Source organism: Culex quinquefasciatus, chromosome 3, assembly GCF_015732765.1.
Source record: "Culex quinquefasciatus strain JHB chromosome 3, VPISU_Cqui_1.0_pri_paternal, whole genome shotgun sequence".
In the NCBI taxonomy this organism is placed as follows: domain Eukaryota; kingdom Metazoa; phylum Arthropoda; class Insecta; order Diptera; family Culicidae; genus Culex; species Culex quinquefasciatus.
In genome coordinates this window covers 191,768,790-191,788,100 of record NC_051863.1, presented here as the reverse complement: position 1 = coordinate 191,788,100, position 19,311 = coordinate 191,768,790, and the positions used below count along the sequence as shown (strand labels likewise).

Below are 19,311 nucleotides of genomic sequence, written 5' to 3'. Positions count from 1 at the left end.
GCAATTAATCTTGTTTTCAATGTTAAATACTTAAAAACTCCATAACGAGCTAATCGAATTGAGCGTGAAAGCCACGCTTAAGAGGAAAATACCGGCGGATGATGAGGAAATTGGATGCGTTTCCTCGATGTTTCCGGAGATGGATTCTGCAAGCTCAATTGGCGAAACGAGAAATGTTTAGTGGATGCAAACAAGAGCATGAAATTGAAAAGGAATTTTAATGTTGAATTATGACAAGAAAACCCTAAAGTCATCTTCTGAGAACCCTATTAACCCTAAACGATGAGCTCGCGTTTGGCAAAGGTCAGTTCGGAGATGCTACCGTCCAATCAGCAGCAGCAGCAGCTCGATTGCGCAATTCCGTTTGTTCGTTTTGCTCCCAAGAACATCATCACGGAATATGCAAATGCCAAGTCAGCCGTCGTCGTCGTGCCTTCAAGCGAGAATCCTCTCAGCGAGCTTGAAAAAAACCACACGCGCGTGCTCTAGAAACACGCTAACCGAAAAATATAGACAGACCTCACCGAATTCGTAATGCTTTTCATAAATATTGCCAGAGACGATCAATGCAGCAGCGCTAAAGTTCCATCATTTTAACCAAGATTGAAATAATGAAGCACACGCGAACCGCATAACCGTGAGGAGGGTTGCCACCGATCAGGGGTGACTTCTGAGACAATCAAGTATTTTTGAAGAAACTTTTATATTTAGGAAAAAAACGCCAGATTTCCGATTAAAAATATTGGATTTAGATTATTTTCATCTTCCTGCACAGATAATTAAATTTAAACATTTATGATATTCATAACAAAAGGTCCAAATTTAACCAAAATAATTATCAATTTTGCTAAAGCAATTAAAAAAATGAAATTGGCTAACTTTCCATTGGATCTATCAATTAAAATGTTCAACTTAACGGTGCACATCAACCAGGGCATTAGCGCCAAGATTTTTGGAACTATCGCAATAATTTTTTCATTTATACCTAAAAGAACTTGCTACAAGATAATTTACAACAAAGTTTGACTATTTAAACAATCATATTGTTGCAGCATTTTATCAATTTTGGAATAAAAAGACAACAACTTCCTTAGTTGATGTGCACCCTTAAAAGTGTGGAAAACTTTTTTGTCCATGTTATGTGTTTTGCAAGTTTTTACTTTTTTGTTGTAACATAAATCGTAAATTCAAAAAAAAATCCGTCAAATTATCATTCCAATACATTTTTGAAAAAAATAAAGTACTTTTGTTTTATTGAAACTTTACAGTTCAAAATTTCATTCTGACTTAACAATTATTTCTAAAATATTAATGCTGAAGGAGATTTAAACGCGTTTTCTGTAAAAATAATCGGACCACGATCAACATTCCTGTCTGTCATTTTTTTTACTTTAAGCTTATCACGGAGCAGGAATAGGAACACTATCAACAAAATTGGCGCATTCTTTTTATTATCATGCGAATGAGATTTTTTGGGGAGAAATAAAAAAAATAAAAATATTCCAATATCATAAATATGTAAAAATCTATAACTTTCAATTCCAATTCACAAATTAAAATAAATTATTAGCGCTTAAAATTGCTGATGTTTATAAATACATTTTAAAATGTAATTTTTTTTATTTCAAATTTGATAATTTTAAGCGGATTCAATTCTCAGTAAATCAGAAATTTAGAAAATAACGAAAATTTATAAATTCAAAAATAAATAAATTTATAAATTTGAAGTTCTAAAGATTTAAAAATGTAAAAATAAAAAATCTGAAATCTTAATTTCATAAACAAGAGCTTTAAATAAAAAAAATCAAATTCAAAAATTTTAAACCTAAAATTCAGAAATTCATCACAAAATTTCAAATTCTAAAAGAATAAATGCCAAAATTTATTTGTTCGTATTTTTTTATGGCATTTTGTTTTTTTTTTTAGTTTTAAAATTTTAAAATTTTGTGATGAATTTTTGAATTTCTGGTTTAAAATTTTTCAATTTAAAAATGTCTTAATTATAAACTCCTGTTTATGAATTTAAAATTACTGATTTTTTTTTATTTAGAATATTTCGAATCTTTTGATATTGAAATTTCTTAATTAATTTATTTCTGAATTTATAAATATTCGTTTTTTTCCTAAATTTCTGATTTAGGGTAGAGTAGTCATCAATGAGACACGGGGAACAATGATAAAATGGCTCTCACAAGTCGTAGTTTCAACCAATCAGGCTCATATTTGGGGGACAGGTGAGTCTACTGGATAGACGTCTGCCATATTAGTGGCTTTGGTTATGGACGCTCCCTTGAAAAGTTATTCATAAATGTTTGATTCTGGGGTGTTAAAGTAAATTATGGACAAAAAATACTTTTTCGCTCGTAGGCTGCCATTTACACCAAAACTAATATTTCTTCAAATTTCTTTCGACGTTCCATAGGGATTGAGTTGGGCTACAATGTCCTTTCATTAGGTTTGACCAAAATTTAGAATATACCCAGAATCCAGGGCTGTCTCATTGTTCCCCACTCATTTTAGCCCATGGGTAACAATGAGACACTTTGATTTTTCTTCATTAAACATTTCAAAATCCATGTAAATCTTTCAAAACATGAATTGAAAGTGATTTTTGGCATATTTATTGAGTTTTAACATCATTTAATCAGACATACAAAGTTATTTAGTATAAATAAATGGATTTTACAAAATTTAAATACTTTTTAGTTTAACTTTTGTTAATTAAAGTTTCATGTTGGCAAAATTGCTTTAAAATATTCAAGGCAAGTCATCTGTAATGGAACAATACAAAAACATGATGTTTTACTAGAAAAGTATTGATTTTCGTAGAGTGTCTCATTGTTCCCCAGCTGTCTCATTGTTCCTGCCAAGTGCGTCTACAATGAGACAGTTGAATAACTCTGGCTGTAGATGTCGGATCGATCTCATATTTTGGTCAATGTTAGAACACATTAAAAGAAAGAAAATGCAACAAAAAGCTCATTAAAACATGCTGATGAAAAAATTAGAAAAATCGTTGAAAATTGAAAACCAAAAGTGTCTCATTGATGACTACCCTACCCTACTTGGATTTACAACCTTTATTATTTTTTTTAAATCATCAATTTCTCAAGTTTTGAATATTTTATTTTTTAAATTTTAAAAATTCCGACTTTTTTTTGAGCGTTAAATATTTTTTTTTGTGTTATACACTGTTTACAATTTAAGGCGTTTCAAGATTCGGCGCTTTGAGATTCGATCTAGTAAAATAATATAACATAATTAAATTATAATGAACAATTTTAAATCATATTATTTTTTTTCAAAACATTTGGAAACAAGCATCGCGCGAAGAAACGTCAAACGCCACTTTTTGTTTCTGTTCCGTTCCACACGCAGTCAAAACTTGTGTAAATTTGGAAGGTGTAATTTTAAAGGGTTGAGAATTACCTCTTTTATGATGTAATTTTACCTAAATTTAGGCTGAAAAGTGACATTAGACCAGAAAAGTTACACATTTTTCTGACATAAATGATGTACCCCTTCCCAGTTGTAATATGGACATTTGATGTTATATCATGATGATATAAAAAAACTTTTGTTTTGTCTGAAATAAAAGTATTGCAAGTTGCAATAAAATTCAAAACAAACCATTTTTTCTTCTTCATTCGGCCAATTTTTGTGACATTTGTTCAAAAACCAGCAAAACAGAGATACGAAAACTTTAAGATAACGTGATAAATTTCGATTTCAACCCTGCCCTCACCCCACCAGACACGTCTAGCCACTTTGGGCGAAGAATTACCCCACTAACTCTCTAAACGCAATTGCTATGCGAAGCACGTAAACACGCGTCCGCACCGTACTGAATTCACTCAGCTATTCAGCTTTCGGTTGATCCTCGACGCGTGTGTCATCATCATTAGGGCAGCGCAGCGTTCTCATCAAATATAGCACACAGCTGGCAGAAGAATGGAGTGATCTATCTGTTGCCAGCGATCTTTGAAGGTGAGCGTTTGGATCAAGTTATTATGCTTCTAATAGGTCGTCGCGGTACGTGCTGGGAATCTCCCTCTCACTTCAAAACCGCGATCATCATAAACATCTTAGTGGAGTTGGGGAGATCTCGAAAGGAGCGGAGTTATGAAGCAATCTTCCAGATTTAACAAATCCGAGCAAATAGGCATTAGTCACTCTGATAGCCCTCCAAGAATTGGAGCTCTACGGCGTGAGGTATTTCGCCAAGTCACACAGTCTCTTTGTGTGTCTGCTACAATGTAGTGCCCGGGAGATCATGATCATATGCGCGCACGAGAATGATACTTCGGTAGGAAGTAATTAGTCTTCGTCACTCAGCGTGCGCCAATCTCTGGCCGAGTGATTTATGGACACCCCCATATCTGCTGGAGGCTCCGCGCGGCGCAGCTTCACGTATAATGTAGATCTCACGATTCCGCCGCCAGCCGGGCTGGACCACGTGATCTACCCCGTCTTCTTGACTGTTGACGTAACGCTACGCCTCCTCAACATCTTGGAGCTGTGGGGTGGTTCCGAGAACGCCGTACCACCCCAGCAGCAGCACACGATCTGTTGGGAATCATTTCCGATAATCGATCGATCAACTTCGGTTTGAGAGCGTGAGAGATTGACGACGTCTGTGCCGTTTTGATCAATTGGGCAACAGTCGTCGCAGCATGATTATACGGTTCAAGTTTGACCTGGGGACAGCAGCAGCTCTCGAAATGTGGCGCGGTTCGTCGCCTAACGCTCCGTTCAGCTCGTTTAGGGTCAAATGAATTTTGTTACAATATATTTGCATAACAGTCTCTCTGGGTGCGGTGAAGAGCAGTACTTTCAACCTTTTTGGCCGGCACTGTGCCGCCAAAGTGGCCCATCATAACGCAATACAGAAAGAGACAGCCAATTTAATATGCCGCATATTACTCGCTCTGCCTCTCGCCATCACGGATAATTACGTACAATTTTTACATATCATCATTATCACCGGCAATAATCATAACCATGGGCATCGTTTGGATCGCACGAACGGAACGACGCGGTCAGCCGTCTCGTCATCATCATCATCGTCGGTGGAACTGGCAACCCTTTTTCGGTAGATTGTGTATTCACATTTAACGCTTGTCATTTTGAATCTGAAAACATTAAATGCTATGATTTATTTGGCTCAGCATTCCTAAATCATGTTTTGAAAGACAAGAAATGTCAACCACAAATTTGAAACGCAATTTTCTTTGACGAATAATACGAAATCTAATAATTTACTAGATTTAGCTTGAAGATATTCAGAAAGCTATAACTCACAGGCACAAATGGGCGTCTCCCTTGGTCGGTCACAGCTGGTATGTTGACATAACTACTTCCGTGCCAACCAACAACCGAGCGTGTTTGGTTGCAATTTATGAACACTGGTTCCAGTGTTGTACCGTGCCGAGGGCTTGTGATACAACGAGATTTTGCAGCTTTTGATGGCCTGGATGATATCCAGGCTCAGTGAATATTCGAGCTGTAAATTTTCAAAGTTTGCGGAATCATCATACCTAAATTTCAAATTTTACAAAAAAAAAAAAAAAATAAATAAAACATCCTAGAAAACGCCTAATTTAAATAAAAACGTTACTTAATCCACCTTTAGGTGGTTGGTGCCATTCATAAAGTAAAGACACTACACATCCTAAAAAAAAGTGTATAAATAACACTAATTTTGCCTTCCTCACTGAGGTAAGGCTATAATCCTGCTCTAAAAATGAACTTCGTATAAAAACGTCGTAGACCTTCCTTCATGTATACATATCGACTCAGAATCGAAAACTGAACAAATGTCTGTGTGTATGTGTGTGTGTATGTGTGTGTGTATGTGTGTGTGTATGTGTGTGTGTATGTATGTATGTGACCAACAAACTAGCTCATGTTTCTCGGCACTGGCTGAACCGATTTGACCCGAACTTGTTGCATTCGACTTGGTTTAGGGTCCCATAGATCGAGTTTTATACAGATTGAAGTTTCGATAAGTAGTTCAAAAGTTATGTATAAAAATGTGTTTTCACATATATTTGGATCTCACTTAACTGTATGTAAACTATGTCCGGGTCTATCATCCGACCCATCGTTGGTTAGGTTATCAAAAAACCTTTCCAACGAGTCCAAAACATTGAAGATCTGGCAGCCCTGTCTCGAGATATGGCCACTTAAGTGATATTGATGTACTTTTTTGAAGCCGGATCTCACTTAAATGTATGTAAACTATGTCCGAGTCCATCATCCGACCCATCGTTGGTTAGATTATCAAAAGACCTTTCCAACGAGTCTAAAACATTGAAGATCTGGCAACCCTGTCTCGAGATATGGCCCCTTAAGTGATATTGATGTACTTTTTTGAAGCCGGATCTCACTTAAATGTATGTAAACTATGTCCGGCTCCACTATCCGACCCATTGTTGGTTAGGTTATCAAAAGACCTTTCCAACGAGTCTAAAACATTGAAGATCTGGCAGCCCTGTCTCGAGATATGGCCCCTTAAGTGATATTGATGTACTTTTTTGAAGCCGGATCTCACTTAAACGTATGTAAACTATGTACGGATCCACTATCCGACCCATTGTTGGTTAGGTTATCAAAAGACCTTTCCAACGAGTGCAAAACATTGAAGATCTGGCAACCCTGTCTCGAGATATGGCCACTTAAGTGATATTGATGTACTTTTTTGAAGCCGGATCTCACTTAAATGTGTGTAAATGTAAATGTATGTCCAGGTCCATCATCCGACCCATTGTTGGTTAGGTTAGGTTATCAAAAGACCTTTCCAACGAGTGCAAAACATCGAAGATCTGGCAACCCTGTCTCGAGACATGGCCACTTAAGTGATATCGATGTACTTTTTGGAAGCATTGTTGTGAGGAAGGCTCCAACCACATAGGTGGATTAAGTAAGTTTTTTTTATCAAATTATCGTGTATCAAAAACACTAAAGTACTTATAACTTTTGATAGGGTTGTCAGATCTTCAATCTTTTGGGCTTGTTGGAAAGGTCTTTTGATTACCTATCCAACAAAGATGATAGATCCGGACAACTTTTTCATCAAAATATATGAGATTCGGCTTCAAAAAAGTCTATAAATAACACTTAAGTGCTCATAACTTTTGATGGGGTTGTCAGATTTTCAATCTTTTTAACGCGTTGGAAAGGTCTTTTAAAAACCTTTCTAATAGTTATATATATATATGATGGGTTTTCTTACAAAAAACACCCTTTTTACAATCTTCCGAAGTTTAGCTAAAATCGTTTTTTTTAGCATAACTTTTGAAGTACTTTTCTAAACTTCGTAATATTAACTAGGGTCTTGTGGGACCCCAAGACGGATCGAATGAGACCAAAACGATCTAAATCGGTTCAGCCAGTCCGGAGGTAATCGTGTGCATATTTTTCGGTGCACGGACTCACATCCAGACACACGCACAGACATTTGTTCAGAATTTGATTCTGAGTCGATAGGTATACGTGAAGGTGGGTCTACGAGGTCAAATAAAAAAGTTCGTTTTTCGAGTGATTTTAAAGCCTTTCCTCATTGAGGTGAGGAAGGCAATAATTTCTTAAAGCAATATTTAATAATTGTTAATCAATCCAAGATTAAATAATTACATTTCTAAAGGGTTCTTACATAATTCACACTGTAATAGAAATCATGTTGCGCAATGACACAAAGCCAGGGTGACCACTCAAATTGCATATTAAATTGCCCAACTTTTTCCGAACTTTCCAGAAACTGAGATAATAGCATTTTTTTATCTAATGAATGGTTATAACAGAAAACTCTTTTTAAAAGATAATATCAACCATCGAAAAAAAGTTTTAAATAAATCAAAATGTTGTTTAGAAACTAAACAACAAATTTCTAAAATAATACTTTAAATATGGAAAAAAATTCAATTCCAAGATGGCGTCCTGAATGGCGGTGATGGAATATTGAAAAAGAGCATTTAGTTATTTTTAAGGCAATCAACTATCCAAATTTGACTAAAATGGGGTCGCAGAACTCGAATTCCATGTTAGAAAAAGAATTTAAAAAACACGATTTTTTTGGCTAATTTCCGACTTTCCCGACTTACGTGGCCACTAGGGTGACAAGAAAAAATGAAAATTTTGGAAAATCGTAAAAGAATCGACCTGGCTCAATTTTTTAGGTAAAGATAAGTAGCCAAATAGGTTAATGGGTTAATGTCAGAGGTTGATATGAGCAGACATTTCAACTTTTTTTTAAATCTGTTTTTAGGGTATTGAAACATACATTTCCATCTATTAGCAAAATAAATATGAAGACATTTGGATGTGCCATTGCCGAGATATAGCTATTTTAAGTTAGCAGGCAGTTTAAAAAAAACGGGTGCCACGATATTTCAACACTGCCTTTACCAAATCGGCTCAACATTTTGGTGAAGACTCACTAAACGAGTGTTGTGTGCATGACGAAGGTCGATTCTCAAAAAGTTTATTTTAAAAAAAGATAAAAATATTTTTCTGTTTTTCATATAAAAAATCAACAGTTTTTGATTTTTGTAATTTTTTAAAAACCTTCAAAATTGGGCTTCGTCATGCACACGGGATATGTCTTGAGAGTCCTCACTCCAAATTTCAGCCAATTTGGTCCATCCCATCTCGAGATATCGTGGCACCCGCAAATCAACTCGGTGTTTTGAGAAAAACGCTCACAAAGTTTGAAGGTTCGCTTTGCGCATGGCAAAACTTTAAACTTAAATCGTCTTCGACTTACTTACATCACGAAATATCTTTATGAAACTTTTAGGAGTAATCGGAGATCATTTTTTGAAAGGATTTAAAAAATAATCGAGAATATGAATTTTTGAGATATTTTACATGTATGTAACCCTTTAAGGGTTAAGGGTTGCATTTTATCGTTGAAACTTGTAAGGGAAAATTCGAAAAAATGTATGGAGAAAAGCAAAAATTTCAAAATTCTGCCAAAAAGTGGCGTTAAATGTGTCGGATCATTGTCAAGTGTGAGTTTCTTTAGTAAAATTTTATCACAAACAACTTTGTTTAAGATCGCAAAACGATCCGAGTTAACCCTGACGAGTTATTAAGAGCGAGTCCACGAGCAAAGCATACCCATCTCGCATCGACCTCACCAATCTGTCTGAAATTTTCAGGAATTCTTTGTACATATAAAACTAGCATCTGGCCAAAATATGAGCACTCTAGGTCAACGGGAAGCGGGGCAAATCGGGACACAAACTTTAAAGGTTCAAAAACGTTAAAAATCGTAAAAAGGCTGTAACGTGGGCAAAATTCAATTTAATTTCAAAATTCAAAATGCATCTGAAAGGGCTTAAAAATGCAACAAAATGCAGGGTAGAGCATCCCAATTGGTTGAATCTAAAGGGAGTTATTGGCACTTTAGTGAAAAAATAGCACAATTTTCAAACTCAAATAAACAATTGTTCCATCCAGATATTAACTCGGTTCGACCTGCAGCTTGTAGGGGACATCTGGGACTACCATCTGAGACTGAGAACTTTGGGTAAGGCAGTTTAACATATTAAATAGACACTTTTACTTTGAGTGAATTTTTTGGTTGAAAATTTTTGCCCGGGGACCCCTTAGATCCCATTTTCTGATAATAATTTTATCATATTCGTGTTCCTGAGACAATTTCACAATAGAAACATGCATAAAAATGTTTATTTTCATCCATTTTAACCCTTTAAAAAATGAAAGTAAAAAAAAATCTTCGATTCACATTTATTGAAATTCAAATTCGTTTCCAAGGATAACTTTAATTTTTTAAAGGGTTAAAATGGATGAAAATAAACATTTTTATGCATGTTTCTATTGTAAAATTGTCTCAGGAGCACGAATATGATAAAATTATCATCAGAAAATGGGTCTAAGGGGTCCCCCGAGCAAAAATTTACAACCAAAAAATTCACTAGAAGTAAAAGTGTCTATTTAATATGTTAAACTGCCTTACTCAAAGCGTTCTCAGTCTCAGATGGTAGTCCCAGATGTCCCCTACAAGCTGCAGGTCGAACCGAGTTGATATCTGGATAGAACATTTTTTTATTTGAGTTTGAAAATTGTGCTGTTTTTTCACTAAAGTGCCAATAACTCCCTTTAGATTTAACCAATTGGGATGCTCTACCCTGAATTTTGTTGCATTTTTTAAGCCCTTTCAGATGCATTTTGAATTTTGAAAATAAATTGAATTTTGCCCAAGTTACAGCCTTTTTACGATTTTTGACGTTTTTGAACCATCAAACTTTGTTTCCCGACGTTTTTGCATGAAAGATTTTTTTATCAACCTCAGATCAAATAAAAAAGCAAAATAAATTTAACTTAATTTTGACAATTACGAATTAAAAGTATCAGATCGGAAGCGGATATCATTCTAAAAATCATTTTTTCAACTGTTTTTTGGTCTTCAAAAAGCATTGGAAATTAGAACTTTTAAATTAAAAAAAATATAAATTTTATCGTTTCACTTATTTTGTGACCTTGTCAGTGTATCGAAGCATTTTTTTTAACAAGGAAAAAAAAGATTTAAAAAATCATTAAAATTCAAAACAACAAAAAGAACAACACTTATTTTGGATGAAAACTATTAACTGTCAACCAAATCATGAAGATATTCTTTCTAGAAAATTCAAACTAAAATAAAACATCAATAACTAACAGAGCACAAAACACAGGCTACTTAGTTGCGTCTAGTTTATTTCAACAATTCCCGCTAAAACCAACTGAACACATTCGTCAAGCTGTGTAAACCTCCCAGTCTTTAAAAGAACGGCGCAGTAAACGTTCCCGGAGTTCGCTCCTCGCCAGGATTTTACGACTTGACGCAAACGCGTTGACACTTTTTCCTGCTTCCCTCAGAATGTTCTCCCAGCAATTTGAACACTTGTGCGCTCGTAAAATGGAAAAGCTATTTACCCGCATAGGCCTGATTATCATCGGAGCTCGACAACTTTTTATGAAATTTCCACTAGACGGCGTAAACGCCACGTAGTTCACTGCTTTAAAAACTGTTATTACGCTGGCTGGAAAGCGCGCTTTCGTAGACCGCTTTCCTTTAATTAATCCGCAGCGAGCGCGACGAATCTGTTGGGAAATCACCGGCCGAGTAATCTAATTAGCTTTGAGGAGGGAGGCCTGCAGTTATGATGACTTCTGGTGCTGTTGTTGCATTCGTCATCTGTGAGCAGCGAGTGCAGCTGTTTTTTTGCAATTGGACTGAAACCGGTGCGATTTAAAAGATCAAATCTTGGTTGACTAATGGAAATCTTTTTTTTTTCTTCTCTTCCCTCAATTAGGCATACAAAATCCGTCAGGCCAACTCGGTGAAGATCGCCAAGATCGTGGCGGTGACGGTGATCCTGGCCTCCTTCATCCTGGGGTCGTTCATGCTGGCGTCGACGTACCTGCAGGCGAAGCAGTCCTGCGACCAGATGCAGACGCTCGATGCCGTCCTGAACAAGGAGCTGATGCTGGAGGCGATGCAACAGGTAGGTGTTTTTGGGTTGAATCGGGCACTCACTGAGGGTCGATCAAATTATCTTCTTTGACGGCTCGGATCAAACCCTGGGCGTAGCCTTGAAGCACAGCCTACTTCGCTGATTTGCTTTGGCATGGTGGATGTCGTTCGGAACAAATCCAAACAGATCGCGCAGCTGATCTGCGCTTGGGAGTTAAGAGGTGGATTGCCAAAAGTTTGAAATTTATGCATGAGATGTATGAGTCTTCCATAAAGATGTACCTCGCGCCTTTATGACAGCTGATCAGCGATGCGAGAAAAGAGATCTTTACACGCGCCATCACCTTTGTTCGCGCCCTGGCTTTACAAGATGTTCGCCAGGTTGGCCAACAACTTCAAGGAAAAGCAACCTCAAGACGTGCAAAACATCGCGCGCCGAAGAAACTTACCGAACCGCGAAAGTGAGCAGCGCCCATTCTTTGCGGGGTTTGGAAAAGTGGTTCACCTGCGATTGCAGACAAAAGGTTATCATTTGTCGGACTTGTCTCGTAACTTGACTTGTATATGACTTATTTCCACAAGCAACGAGCATCGCCATGCGGTTTGCGGCGAAAGCCGCACTACTTCAGCCTCAAAATGGCAAAGTGTCCTAGTTTTCAGCTTCATACAATTGGAAATGTCACTTGAACAAATACACCGACTTGTCGGACAACCTGAGTCACCCTGGCAAAAGGTGTCACCTCAAGCTTTTCGACGCCGATCGCTAACGAGATTTACGCAGGTGTGCTAATTTAACGCGCCAAAGTTCCCCAAACTCGATCCAATCGCAGAGATCGTTCAAAACAACTTAAAATTTTGTTTATTTTGATCTGAGGAAGCTAATTAACACACTGGAAACCGCTGCTAGTCGCGCCACTAAAAACCCAATTTACGTCCGGAGATGACCTTAGGCCTGACTGTAGTTGCCGAAGAAGTGGAGGAAGATTTATACCTCTCGATCGCGCTGTAAACCGTTTCTGGGTAGGGGCAGATTTGATTCGCGATGAAATCGTCGTAAGACACACAAAGAACGCCGGATCGCGAGAAGGGTTTGATTTATTTTCCTAGAGTGCGTTGTGAGAGGTGCCGGCGATGATGATCATTCTATTCGAAAAATTGTGTATTGCCTGCCTTTGGTTGGAACAGGGTTTAACAAAGGATTGTAGTAATTCACAGAATGGCTCGTTTTATTGGGAATTAATGATCGGAGTCGGACACTGTTGATATTTCAAAGCAATCAACATTTGTTTCATTGCCCGCTATTTATGGCACCTGTTTATTATATAATGTGAGATGATGAAAGAGCCAATATCGAACTCTCATGACAAAAGTTTACAGTTTGAATTCTAGTGAGAAATGATTTCGAGTTAAATTTATAGTAAAAAATTAATCTTTTTTGTTGACTTGGGAAGTGTTAAAGTTAGGGTTTATTTGTAAATTTTAAAATCATAAGAATCTGTCTGACTCACAAAAAAAACATTTTCCTGTTTGTTTTTGAGAGATTTTGGAATTTATAGAACATTTAACGACCTTTTCTTTTAAATAAACATTTACAGAAATGACCAGTAGGGTGACATTAAAAATGGATCAACTCGGATCGTTTTGCACCCTTGGATAAATATGTAGAGAGTTGAGTTTCTACACGAATCTCATACTTGGACAAATTACGAGGACAGCAAAATCCTGAAGCGATGCTGATTTGGTTTCCTCCATACATTTTTGCGATTTTTCCCATGCACATACATATTGATACATAATTTTGCCTAATAAGTCGTGCTAGGAGGTGTTATTTAGTATTTTTCAAGGTTTTCGATTTTTCTTGTCACCCTGATGACTGGGAAGCTTGAATTAGAAAACATAAACTCATTATCAAAAAAAAAAAAAGAAATTCTCAATTTAAAAGTGGCTTCAAAAGTAATATGTTTTAAAAAATTTGGCAACACTGCCAAACTAACTTTGTTGGTACACAGTAAAAAAAATCAAGTGATACATCGCTAATGTCAGAAAAAAGGTAAAAAAGGTAATATTCAACCTTCCAGAATTATACCTTCCTAATTTTTACTGTGTACCGAAAAGGTGAAATTTTTCTTGCACAGTTCTTTTATTCAGTGAAAATAGAAAGTTATTTTTGACAAACTATGCTTTCTTAATTCTTTCATCTTGAAAATATTACATTTTGTAATATTTTATTTACGCATTTCGTACATTATGGTGCTAGAAAAATGTGTAAGATAACACAAAAAGTGTGTAAATGTAACTATTTTTATACGTTGTTTCTCTTTTTCCAGGTGTTAGTCAGAATTATTAAAATAGACCCAAAAAGCAAAAGAAAAAAAAAATAAATTTAAACAAAACTCCAGAATTGTTACAACACCCTTTTCTAAAAAAATATATTTTCTGGGAAAATTTCAGACAAAGCAAAATAATTTTCCAAACTAAAAAAAATAATTTTAAAAAGTTCGTAACGTGATTTTCAAGTTTGTTAACGATAAAATTATCGAGGTTCGATTACGATATTTTTATAGTTATCGTCATTTCGGTAATTATATCGGCGATAATCTTATCGCCGATAATAGACGATAAATCAGTTTTGAAATCTTTCTAAAATCGACTTAATTCGACGATATCATGTTAAATTTTCAATGCTTTCATTAAAATGTAAAAAATTGTTACATTTGAATTTCAGGGTGTAAATACTCAAAATTGTTCACAAAATACCGTATTATTTTGAAAATACTAAAATTTCCATAATTCGCAAAACAAGTATCAAACTAAGCGAAATTTTTTTATACGTTTTCACTTTATTAGTGTTTTTTTTTTGCAGAAAACTTAAATTTTCACAAAAAACCTTATTATTTTGAAAATACTAAAATTTACATAATTTGCAATATGGGTTCAAACGAAGCAAAATTTTGTATGCGTTTTCACTTTATTAGAGTTTTTTTTTTGTTGAAAACTAAAATTTTCGCAAAATACCGTAATATTCACGAAATAGTGTATTTTTCAAAATTTGCAATATGGGTACTAAACGAAACGAAATTTGTTATGAATTTCCAAATTTTTAGAGTCGATTTTGGAAAATACTAAAATTTTCACAAAATACGGTATTTTTTCTAAATAACTAAAATTTTCATAATTTGGCAAATGGATATCATACGAAGCGAAATTTGGTTTGGATTTTAACTTTTTTTATATATTTTTTTGAAAAATACTAAAATTTTCACAAAATACCGTATTTTCGATACAAGACAAATTTTCAAAATTCGCAAAGGAAGCGAAATTTGGAATGCATTTTTACCTTATTGGGTGGGTATCAAATGAAACAAAATTTTATATGACGCACATAAAAAGTTTTGATGTATGTTTGAAACATGAAAAATTTCACTATCGTTTCGTTTGATAATTATATTGCAATTTTTTAAAATTTGGGTATTTTCGGAAAAAATAAAGTGTTTTGTGAAATTTTTATACATGCATCATTTGTTATTTTATTGTCGAAACATAAAAAAAATAAAGATAAGGAGCGGCCGTGGCTGACTGGTTACGGTGTTCGCTTTGTAAGCGAATGGTCCTGGGTTCGATTCCCATCTGCTTCCAACGAGAATGTATAGGAAATATTAATCTTGAAACTCTGAACATGAACGAAAAATCAAAGCCGCGCTCGAGTCGGGGTTCGATCCTCCGTCCTTTGGATTGGTAAGCAAAAATGCTAACCACTAGGCCATCGCGACTTAGTGAGCTATGACTGAAATTAGGAATACTGTTACCACCATCAACTATATACGCGCTGGGTCCTTGGCCATTTGACAAGGGTTCGGAAGTTCTAAATAACGTTTGAATCCGATTGGTGCAAACGTTCTTCAGGGCGGGGCTTGTCGACAAAGCTGAAGTACCTCGCGCTCGGCTAGCCAGCGTAGAAATGGGTCACCGAAGCTCGGCAGAGCTAACACCTTCCAAACGCCTATGCGAGTTATTTGCATTTATAGAATGTAGAATTAAAAATATATGGAAACAACTCAATTTGTAAGAAGCGGCCGCGTGGTCCCGTTTGGTTGGTTGCACACACACACAACATAAAAAAAATTAAAGATCTTTATTTCAAGCAAATCTTTCTACCAGTAGCATTAAAGTTTAATGACTTCACAATACTTAAATCAGGTTTTTTTTCTATTTCCAACGTCGTTAAAACTGTCCCAAGCACGCCTCTTTCAACTTGGCAGAACTTTGACCTTTCATCATAAAGTGTTTGTGAGTGTATCTGAAGTGTTATCTGCGACCATTATAATGACTTTCTGAAAGATCTGGCTGGTATAGTTCCACATTCAGCCAAGAACGTCCAATAATGACCACTCAGCGCCGAGGCTCAGATTCACGATGCCCTCTCATTTGCATACGTTGTTCTGTGTTTACGACCACCAAGATCTTCTGGCCTTCCACAGGTGTTCATCTGTGCCGTGTTGATGCTGTTTGGCCGACTATCAAGCCAACATAACACAATTAACTTTGAGTACAATCATGATCCTTCTCGTTTTTTTGTGTACCTCTTCAGGCTTAATTAACTGTATTCACAATCTACAATGCAAACAAAGTATGAGTACATCAACCATCGCTTACAACCGCTCATAACCTTCGCAGACCAGAGATCGTCTTCGATACGCGGGGCTCAAATCAAACAGAGCTTAACATTCAGATCTTCCCCGATGGAAACGAGTTTTTTGCTGTGAGAATTATCATGTTTTTCATTTTTGTGAAGGGAAACTAGAATGACTGGTTTTGAGGCTTAAACAGATCGCGAATGACGAAAGTTGCACTGCGCGCAGCAGTAGAGAGTTGTGTCGACGCAAAACGAGTGTTCACGTGGCACCGTCAGCCGTCTAACTAGACTGACTGGGTAACGTGAGGCTTGTAAACGTGTACCTTCCATCGATCGCCAGTATCATCCTCCTCGCATTGAATGATAATTCGATTCCCGCCTCGGCAACTTGTTGTCGATTGATGGGAAATACCACCCGGGTTCTGCTGCGAAGAAAGCTGCGTCGACACAGAACAATTGCTACTGAGCAGAGCATCTGTAATTAAACCCCACCAACAATGATGATTTGCATCCCCCTCCGCCGGATATGGGAAGATCATCACCAGCACCAGCTGAACCGATCCGGGAGTGGCAGCGTGTTATTACCTAATCTTAGATGGAAGATGCTAGAAGTGGCGTTTCCCCCCTCACAACCCACACCGACCCATCCCACACCTCTAAGGGAAATTGTATAATTACACGCGATAATGCTCTAATCGATTTGATCCACATAGACGCAGTCTGGCTGATTGAATAATTAGCCGTGGCGTCCCGCGCAGGGAGGATCGCGAAAAGCGATGGCTTGTTGAGGTATTTTCCACGTTGTAATTTAGAACAAATGTTTTTTTTTTGTTTTACTTTGCGTGGATTTATTTGCATAACAAACAAGTATAATTAGCGAGAAAATTGCATGCTCTGATTAAACTGATAGAACTGAACATGTGAGCATATGAAATATTCAAACAAGAATTGTTTGAATCGGGTTTCTTGATGATTTTAGAAGATCTGATTTAAAAATCATCCCGTTTTTTTTCTTTACAAAACAAGTAGGGGAAATTTTAATTTAAATCTCTATCTGAAACTTCTTTCTCATTTAATCCCTTGCAGACCATTTATGGTCAATATTGTTGGTCATAGAGGTAAGAAAACGCTCTGAACATTGTAATAATTTTAATATTATGAAAATGATATTTTTCAATTTGGAAATCACATTAAACATTTCAATGAGTGAAATCATGGTAGCTGAAATCTAGTATTCTCTCTGGTTTAGCTGAAAAAAAAAAATGAATTAAATTTGATAAATGAATTTTTTTATTCAAAATTCATCATTAGAAATGCTTAATACAATGTTACTGTCAGCGAATTTGTCAAGTGTTGAAATATTATTTTTACAATTCCGTCGTAAAACTACTTACTTTTCCTGTCATTCTTGAACGACGAAATAGCCTGCTTTTCTGTACCAAAAATAACAGAATCGAATAGCAACACTTTTCGAAACAAATGCTGAAAAGTTCTACTTTTCAGCACTCAAATGGGTGCTGAAAAGTTGAACTTTTCAGCACTTGTTTCGAAAAGTAACACTTTTCAACATTTTTTTGATTTAAACGATTTATTGACAAAATACATGAAAATTTGACATAAAATTTCACTCAGTGGGTTTTTTTTTTGGAATTGCAAAAAATGTTGTATGGAACTCGTTGCAAAACTTGATTTTTTCAGCACTCTTCGTATTTATCCAACTCGGTGAACCTCGTTGGATAAATGTACGACTCGTGCTGAAAAAATCCTTTTTTTGCAACTTGTCGCATAAACTACTATTTAAGTCTTTTTCCAATTTGTTCAAATTTAAAAATAAAAGACTAAACATTTTCGAATGTTTATTCTAAATATTTTTTTTTAAATAAAAGCTAAAACAACAACATCTTAAAAGGGCTTAAACATAAAATGTTGAGCTTAATTTCAAAAGTAGAGCAACATTCAAATTTTTATTTGAATGAAACTTTGTGCGAGCTTTTCCTATGAATAAAAAAGTCAGGCTATTAAAAATCTGTGTCTTGAGAGCGGGTTTTCTGATTGATTTGGTGTCTTCAGCAAAGTTGTAGGTATTGTTTGGAACTTTTCAAAACAAAAATAACACTTATTGTATTTATATATTTAAGATAAAAAATGCCATCTTTTGAGCTATGCCACAAGTTGGTCAAAATAAATTTGGCAGTTTTGCCAATTTTCCAAATCAATATTAAAAAAACGTTGAAGAAATCGAAAAAAAATGAATCTATTCTTGAAATCAAACTTGCAATCTAAAAAATACAGTATTTGGCATCATTTTTAAGTTTTAGCTTCTTAAAATAGATTTTGTTTTTTCTGTAGACATCATGACCAAGCTTGACTTAACCTAAAAATATATTTTTTTCGAAAATATCAGAAAATCTCCTAGAAACTTGCTTCAAAGACTTTGAAGATCGGTTCAATGGCTTTTAAGATGCAGCTGCTGAAAGAAAAGCAAAACGGAAAAATTAAGTTCTTTCGATTTTTTTTATTCTCAGGCCATCCCTATCCTTTGACATGATCGAAAATAAGTGTTTTGGGACTTTTTCACCGATTTTTTTTCAGAAAATTTCGGCAATTTTGCGGAATACACCAAATGTTACAGAAAATCCATTTTAAAGATCCGGATTTTTGGTCATAAAAAAAAGTACAAACAAAATTTCATCCATCAAAATATGACAGGTTTTTTTTTTTGAGGAACACTCTGCTCTTATTTAAGAGAATTGCTCTATAAGTATTTTGAATGCAAAGCACAGAAATCATTTAAAAATTGATCAACAAAGTTTAAATTTCAGCATTTTCTTTCAAAGAATATTAGTTAAAAAAAAAATCTTTTGTGAAAAAAGTGAAATGAGGCCTTTTTTGTGGAACTATTTTTTTTTCTGGTTGATTGTAATCAATAACAACAACGTTGCCGAAGATACCAAATCCATCAGTAAATCCCATAACAAGATACAGTTTCAGATTTTTACCTTTTATTTGTATGAACGCAAAAATTGTATGGAAAAACTAATTGTTTGGCCAAAGGAAAGTTTTATCCAATTAAAAAATGCAAAATTAAAAATCACTGAAAAACTAGTTTTTATGCAGAAATAAAGAGGAGAAACAACTCTCAATATAAATTTTATTGGCAACTTCGCTAAAAATTAATTGCATCCAGCATAGTTTT

General features: G+C 35.5%; 1 protein-coding gene across 1 annotated transcript in view; it reads left to right on the top strand.

Moving 5' to 3' along the window:
• The window catches only part of LOC6031047 (RNA polymerase II degradation factor 1), a 41,536-nt gene that overhangs the window by 16,590 nt on the left and 5,635 nt on the right, over positions 1–19,311 (top strand). The window contains exon 2 of the mRNA XM_038261931.1: positions 11,322–11,513. Coding sequence (XP_038117859.1) covers positions 11,322–11,513 — 192 coding nt within the window. The remainder of the gene's footprint in view (positions 1–11,321; positions 11,514–19,311) is intronic.